The 8,139-nt window shown below is 37.0% G+C and overlaps 1 protein-coding gene across 1 annotated transcript; it reads left to right on the top strand.

Annotated features, from left to right (window-relative positions):
- The first annotated feature begins 3,482 nt into the window (after positions 1 to 3,482).
- LOC104085438 (uncharacterized) lies at positions 3,483 to 6,130 on the top strand. Its single transcript, XM_009589461.4, has 4 exons — positions 3,483 to 3,653; positions 3,980 to 4,201; positions 4,808 to 4,984; positions 5,726 to 6,130. The coding sequence occupies exons 1-4, from the start codon at positions 3,648 to 3,650 to the stop codon at positions 5,777 to 5,779; spliced, it is 459 nt and encodes a 152-aa protein (XP_009587756.1). The 5' UTR covers positions 3,483 to 3,647; the 3' UTR covers positions 5,780 to 6,130.
- The last annotated feature ends 2,009 nt before the right edge of the window (positions 6,131 to 8,139 follow it).

Raw genomic sequence — 8,139 nt, forward strand, 5'->3', positions numbered from 1 at the left:
GATCGATTCTCTTTTTCAATCTATATCTTAGTGCGTTTAAGCTCCGGCCCATGGGGAATATCTATCCTACCAATGATCATGTGGATGATGTGTTGTGGCTCTTCTTGTTCGTTTTGTCTTCTGAATTCCCTGTTTTTGAAATGGTTTTTGGCCCAGTCACTTAAAAATTCTCAAAGGTGTCCTTTATTGAATAACCGGGCTACCTCCCCTCTCAATTGCTTGCAATCTTCCGTTCTGTGGCCATGGGTGCCATGATATTCGCACATTTGATTGGGATTCCTCTGGGTTGGATCGGTCTGCAAAGATCGAGGCCATTTAGTATCTTTGATGTGTCCAATAGCCGACACGATGGCGGATGCATCGATGTTGAAGTTATATTCCGATAACTGCTGTGCTTCCTTAGGTACAGTATGCCTGTCAAACCCATTCTTGTTCATCATCCCCCGAGACCCTTGGCCTCGATCACTTCTTTTATAGTTTTGTACGAGGTTACGTCTTGGTTCGTTACCCCTATAATCTCCACTATACGGCCGATATCAGTCCTTGATCAGCCTTTGTTCTCTTTTGATGTCCCTTTTAATAACATACCCATAACCCAACTGGTCGACTTCGACTCTAATCTTCGATTGGTACCGATTGTGAACATCGGCCCAGGTAACAGCTGGGTACTCGATCAGGTTCTGCTTAAACCATCGTGAAGCTATCGAGCTTTGTTCGTTCAGACCTTGAGTAAAAGCTTGAACAGCCCAATCGTCTGTGACTGGTGGTAGGTCCATTCGTTCCATTTGGAAACGAGATACGAATTCTCTCAGCATCTCGTTATCCTTTTGTCTTACCTTAAAAAGGTTTGACTTCCTAGTTTCGACCTTTATGGCTCCAACGTATGCTTTTACGAAAGAATATGTAAGCATAGCAAAAGAATCGATAGAGTTAGACGGTAAATTATGATACCATATCATTGCTCCCTTCGACAGGGTTTCACCGAATATTTTCAATAATACAGATTCGATCTCGTCGTCCTCTAGATCGTTCCATTTAATGGCACATGTGTAAGATGTGACGTGTTCGTTGGGGTCGGTCATTCCATTATACTTATGTCGGTCATTCCATTATACTTAGGAATTTCGGGCATGTGTAACTTCTTGGGGATCGTTTTCGGAGCTGCGCTCGGGGGGAAAGGCTTTTGTACGAATTTTTTAGAATCCAAGCCTTTCAATATCGATGGTGCCCCCGGGATTTGATCAATCCTGGAGTTATACGTTTCCACCTTTTTGTCATTTGCTTCAATCCTCCTTTCCCCTTACTCTATTCATTTTGTTAGTTCCTCGAGCATCTTAACAATTTCGGGATTAGTCCCCGATTCTTGCTCATTTGACCTCACTACAACTGGTCCCATTTTGTGGGTGACTTCTTGGGGTGGACTGTGCTCGAGCCTGGTCGGTGCCTGGGTTTCGCTCTGCAACTGGGCTATTGCTACTTGTTGAGCTTGCAACATTTCAAAAATCATACGCTAGCTGATTCCGTTTTCCTTAGTGTTTTGGGTATTTGGAGCTGCAGATCGAGTTCCACCATGAATGTTATTTTTAGGGTCGGAACGTTGGTTTGCCTCGATGGCCACATGTGAGTTAACTTCTATTGGTTCTTCGACCCGAGCTCCAACAGGATTGACAAGTGGCCTTTCACCCCCGGGCGTTAAGTTGTTATTTTCATCTTGAAAGCCAGCTTCGTTGTCGATAGGTAGGGCCATTAATTGAAAATTCGTTGTTCTCAGCCTGAAATCAAAGACACTTCCAAGAGCAAGTGTAAAATAGTGTGTTTCACAAAGATTCGTATCAAATAACCACTATTATACTTATCCTCACGGTGGGCGCCAAACTGTTTACCCGAAAAATGGATAAAGTTGAATTTATACGTAGTTCTAAAGATACACAGTATAACTTGGTACAAATAGGAAAAGTAGATTGAAATATGTATCAGATATTAACTGTAAAAAAGGAATGGAATACAAACCAAATTGAGTAAAGAACGATTTACAAACAAGCAAGATGAATCAGTATCTAAACTCAATAAAGGATAATCTCAACTGTATATTAATGTAATAATCTTTAGAATGTGAATATATCAATGTTTTCTTCTCAAGATGTTGAATACCCTGCTTACAAAAATGATACCCACTCCGATTATAGTGGAAAAATCATGCTTTGGATATAATAAAAAATACATAGTGGAGATCCCATGATAGATTATTTAATTTGTTTTTTCTTAATTTCCGCCGAGATTCTCTCCCTAAGTGCGGCTACAACGGCTCTTTGTCTCATAGCTCGATCTTGGTTGGCCTTGGTACTGATCGATCTCCGAGTCTCGAGCTCGATATCGACTCGCGCTCGATATTGACTCGGGCTCGGTATTTGACTCGAACTCGATATCGACTTGGGCTCGGTATTGACTCGAGCTCGATATTGACTTCGAGCTTGGTATTGAATCGAGCTCGGTATTGATCGGTCCGTGAATTTTGGGTCTCATAACCTGACTTTGGGTCTTATCTTGATATTATGAAGACGACCCTCGGTCCATCATGTTCCAATCTCGACTAATTACACGAAAGGCAAAACTGATTTTGACCGTATACCATTCTTCTTTTAAAACCCCACCAACAACAAAGACTCAATATGTAAAAGCCAATCCATTTCTGGTCCCGTAAAAGATCCTCTCATTCCTCTATATTCATAAAATATAGTTGTCACATAACTATTTTTTGTACAATTTTGTGTTACAGATAAAGAAGGTGATAAAATGCACATTAAATTGGAAAAAATAAACAAAAGCATGCTACCACCGAAGAGTGTTGTAATAAGGGGAGATTTGCAAAAATAGGGTTATTTAAAGGTGCCGTTTAAATTTCTGCCCCATTAGAAAAAGTTTTGAGAAAATAGCTTCCGCGTCAGAATTTTGAATAGTCTGTTTAGTTTGTAGAAGGAATAATTTAATCACCAAACTAAACTCTGTTTAACTATATACAAAAAAAAATTGGTAATGAATTATATACATTGTTTGGTTGCATTTTTAGTTTTCTGCATAAAATAATAGTACCTGTATAAGTTTAACGGAAATTTATGTATTATTTTATATAGTATAAAATAAGATTTCAGTTGTGAGGTTAAAAAGTTTATCTCAACTTTTGAAACTTTACCTTAAATTGGTGCCATTTACTGATTTGAATTTTCATTGTCAGAAAGCAATAACATTATATTATACTGTAATGATACATCAGTATACACACTGTCTCAACAAAGACCAAACAAATTGGAGAAAAAAGTACTGTAAATAAATTCTCTCAATCCATAAAGCAAAAAGAGTAAAAGCTGAATTTACTGCCTTACCTCTCTCTGTCCCTCTTGTCTTTATATCTGAGCTTTGTCCTCTTTCTCTGTTTCTCACCTTTTTTCTACAGTTAAGGAGTAATATCTCTTGGAATTTTCTCTATTCTCTTCTCTCTCTTTTTTTCCTTTAAAAGCCCACCAACAACAAATGGAAAACTCATTTCAGGCTCCTTTAAAAGATCCTCCCATTCCCTCTTCATATTTATAAAATGAGTCAACTTTGATCAATATTAAATATTCTACTGGTTTCTTTGCTATAACACCAAAATGGATGTAAGTAACTCGTAATCTCTTCTTTAATTTCCCGTTTGTTTTTTTTAATTAGATTATTCCAGGAAATGACATATTGTCACCTTATATCATTTTAAGGTTGTTTTTTAAGGTTGACTTACTGGAAAGTCCATTTTTTTCATATGATATCAGAGTTCTAACTCATCCATATTACTTGTGGTTTTAATGTCAGGGCTATGTTTTATGATATACACAGTCCAATTTATAACCTAACTTTTCAGCTTTAGTTAGGTCAAATATCCATTTTTGTTATCATTTTGAACATGAGTTTATGTTCTTGATTTTTATTTCTTTTTGGTTCAAAACAGGAGAGCAACTACTACTTTAAGAGAAGCCATGTTCCAGCATTTGGTAGCTGGGATTGTAACGATAATGAAATTCCAATTCCTTTTACAGAGTGTTTTGAATCAGCTAGGCAAGCTAGTTTGTTTCACTACAGCTATTCCCAAGACTCTGATTTGTATGTCACTGGTGATCTTTACCACAATGATATTGTTACACCTACCATGATCGTTGTACCTCGTCGTAAGGTAATTTTACTAACTATACAGTGTAATTTTTCGGCAAAAAAAAGTATTTATTAACCCTTGAACAAAGGTGGCTCCGCCACTTATGAGCATTAGCTTCTTAGCTTATTTCTTTGTTATAGCCTATAAAAGCGGATTCAAGATTTAAATTTTATGGGTTCAATCTCAAATTTTAGCATTCAACCTGTTATATTTTAAAGTTATGTATTCATATCTACTACTTAATTTGTTGCAGTTTTAATAAATTTTTGCACATAATTATACTCTGCGTCAATAGTACTTAATCCGGTATCGTAAGGCTGGGTACGTCCCTGTAGCCAATGGCATAGCCATCTTTGTCCAAGAGATTGATACCCTTTTGTTAGAAAATTATAATGTGTAGCTAGATAAGTATATTGAAATCCCTTTTCTTTATATGTGGTTACTTTTTTGAATTTTGACAACCCTTTGTGTGAAATTCGTGGATACGCCACTTGTTATATCCATTCCATTCAAGAATTAAATTAGTTCAACAAGCTTAGGTTACTATTGGATGTGATTTTCTCCGGATATATCCTTTGTTTATAGTATATGAAGTGCAAAAGTTAACTGTAAAATTATGATGGGCAGAAAAAGGCAAGTTACAAAGAAGCAAGAAAAGATGCATGGGTGGTGTGTGATTTTGAGAAAGAAGCACCAAGCCCTGTTCCTATATCTCCTCCAACAGCTAAAAGTGTGCCCAAAAATCCTATTGATGAAGATCTCTACAAGATTTCCCCTGAGTTGCTCTATGCTAAGCCTACAAGGGTAGGTCCTTATAACTACTAATAAGCTAAGTGTGTTCTGTCGAACCTGTGACTTACTGACTTCTGTGAACTCGTAACCTTTATTGTTAATCCGCTCTTGCGTCTATCCTTATCACAAGCACTACTAGCGGCGACCTAGACCTTGGTGCCGCTAGTAGTGATTGCTGATGAGCAAATTGTATCAAAGTTGTAAACGGGTCGAACAAAAATCGGGTTCAAATATAATAATTGTTGAGATTTTAGTAGATTTTACATATATATATATATATATATATATATATATATATATATATATATATATATTCATAATCTGTGTCAATAGAACCCGTAGCCGAAAGGTTGCATTCCTAGTTGTTCCTCCCATTCACGTTACCAGAAATGAAGGGACTTTTTGTGGGTCAAAAACTGAAAGTGATCGCCATTCTTCTTTTGTGGTGTCAAACCATCTGATGAATTATTCTGAAGTGACGGTGCTTAAAGTGGTAATCTTTTTGACAGGGAAAAAGCAAAGATAAGAGTGGTTGATGAGTTCTAACGAAAATGCTACTAGTAAAGTTGATCACTTTTTGGTTTATTTTAAAGATTTTTATTGCACTGCATGTTAAAGTTTAATTCACAAGATAATAGAAAAAAGAATTTTTGAAAACTCCTTTTCCTGAGATTACTATATGCAACCTTATTTAAGTGTGAATATTTTTCCTTGTGCTAAATTTTTCCTTTAATTTATTTAAATTCTTTGCAGAAGGGCGTCCGGGCTATCATCTCGAGCTGTTTGCGGCCTGCTTGTGCTTGTTGAACCTGGTGGAATAATCTTAATCAGAAGAAGAGAACATCCAGAGAGTTAGAACGTGTAGTTTGGAGTATTTTGTTGGGTTTAAACCAGTAAAAAGAGGCCCCAAAAACAAGATAGAATCTTCTCTTTTCTTATATATATTGCTAAACGTATGTTTCTTCTTGGAAGTATTTTGATGTCCTAGTACTATACTAATGTTGAAGGGGAGCAAAGTTGTGTTCGTTGATTTATAGGTCACGGATTCAAGTCGTGGAATCAGCCATTGATGCTTGCATTAGGGTAGATTACCTACATCATACATCCTTGGATACGGTATTTTCCCGAATCATATATAAATGCAAAATGCTTCGTGCACCGGATTACCTTTTAGTACTTATACTAGTGTTGGCTTTTGTAATTTAAAAAATTACGAGGTACTGTATTGAGAGGTGGCATTACAAGCATAGATTAATGTATGCGAAAAATGAGAAATCTCTCCCTCGCGTCTTTATTTATGGTGTCCCCCTCTGCCTTTTTCAGCTTTCCATCTTTACTCCTTAGTAAGATTGTTTTACTCTGGCGTGTTATTAATTACTAGAGTATCAATTAAAGTCTCAATTAGCTAATTGAACCAAGTTTTGGAGGTACCCAACATTCATTTGTTAATGCTTAGCAGAAATTATTTCCGTTCTATGTTCCGAAGAAAAGTTAGCTATTAGTATAAACTTTCACGGCAATAACATGCTGCATTGATTGGGTAGAAATCCTTTCACCGTTGATATTTATAACATAAAGGAGTCGTTTGGTTTGAATTCGGCTTATGTCCGGGATAAGTTATAGTAGGATTAGTTATTCTTGTATTGTTTTTTATCCATTGTTTGATATGTTGTATTAAAAATAACAATTGCATAATTTTTAAGAAGAAGGTATAAGTTATCCTGGCACTAATTACCCCACCCTCTATAAGGTATAAGTTATCCCGTTATTAATTTTAATCCCGGAATAACTTATACAAGTTGCTAACCAAATAAAGTATTAAGGTATATTAAATTTTAATATCAGCACTATAACTTTTTATACCTCGTAACAAACGACCCCTCTGTATATAAAAACTTAAAACTTCGATCACACTAATCATCATTGTCTAAACTGAAAGTGGACTTATGGTCTTATTGGAAACATCTTTATAGTTGCCCTGCCTTTCCCCATAGAGTTTTTTCTCTTTTTCTTTCTTTTGATTAGAATAGGAAGGCTAACCTACATTGTAAGAACGGATCAATAACTCCACTACTTTTTGCTTTTGCCCGTCTAATGGATCAACACTGAAACAAAAGGCGGATTAAAAGGCCCTCTCTTGTAAAAACCCTCACTTTAAAGGGTTGGTTCCGGAAGAATCAATGTCCGGAATCTAAAATGCTATCGGAAAAAAATACATCCGAAGCCGTATATGAAAAGGACGCAAAAATACGTAAATTTTCATAAAAACCCTCACCTAAAAGGGATAATACTCGGAACCAAAATATTTCGAAGAAAAAAATATATCTGAGACTACACATAGTAAAGCGCGAATTGAATAACATGCGTAGAATGCTCGAGCAAATGCAAAAGTTAAAGGCGTGGATAGTCACACGAAAGTAAGTCTTAAACGACACTTGAACAAAAAATTGTGTCTTTATTTACGAGAACGGGCCAAAACGTTACAAGTACAAATGAGAAAAGAAAGGAAAAGCTAAACTGCAGCGCCTCCGGATCAGGAAGAAGAGAAGTATCTGCATTGCCGAAAAGAGTAGTCGTCTTTATTTACAAGAACGAGCCAAAATGTTACAAGTATAAATGAGAAAAGAAAGGAAAAGCTAAACTGCAGCGCCTCCGGACCAGGAGGAAGAGAAGTATCCGCATTGCCGGAAAAAGTAGTTGGTTCCGCCGATAGCTAACGATTTCCCCAGTTTGGCCTTCGGCCTCATCGCCTTCCGAACCTTCTTCAGTTTTCGAAAACTCGAAACCAGAATCAGAAGAACCTGGAGCATCGAGACTACATCGGGAGTCCTTTTTTTGTAGCCAACTCAAGCTCTCGGACCTTAGTAATTTCGACATCAACATCAATTATACCAGCTTTGGCCTCTTCCAAAGTTTTTCTCTTCATGCTATACATGGAATAAGTTTTTTCAACAATGAGGAAAGTCGCTCGTCGCTTAAGTTCTTCTTTGAGTTGAGTAGCCTCGGCGGAAAGGTTTTCCCGGGCGGATCTAGCAGATTGGAGGCTGACGTCGAGCTCACGGACAATTGAACTAAAGAGCCTATTATGCTCAATAGTTTTCCTGTACTTCTCTTCCAGCTGGGCATGTTTCGCCTCCACGACAATAAGCTCTTCACTTTTGGAGTTC

The sequence above is a fragment of the Nicotiana tomentosiformis genome, chromosome 6 (assembly GCF_000390325.3).
Source record: "Nicotiana tomentosiformis chromosome 6, ASM39032v3, whole genome shotgun sequence".
Lineage (NCBI taxonomy): Eukaryota > Viridiplantae > Streptophyta > Magnoliopsida > Solanales > Solanaceae > Nicotiana > Nicotiana tomentosiformis.

What these genes read in the sequence shown, in the direction of transcription:
- LOC104085438 (XM_009589461.4), top strand. An exon ending in TCGTTGTACCTCGTCGTAAG is followed by an intron (nt 4,202 to 4,807) that starts GTAATTTTACTA and finishes TATGATGGGCAG; the next exon opens with AAAAAGGCAAGTTACAAAGA. An exon ending in TCTATGCTAAGCCTACAAGG is followed by an intron (nt 4,985 to 5,725) that starts GTAGGTCCTTAT and finishes AATTCTTTGCAG; the next exon opens with AAGGGCGTCCGGGCTATCAT.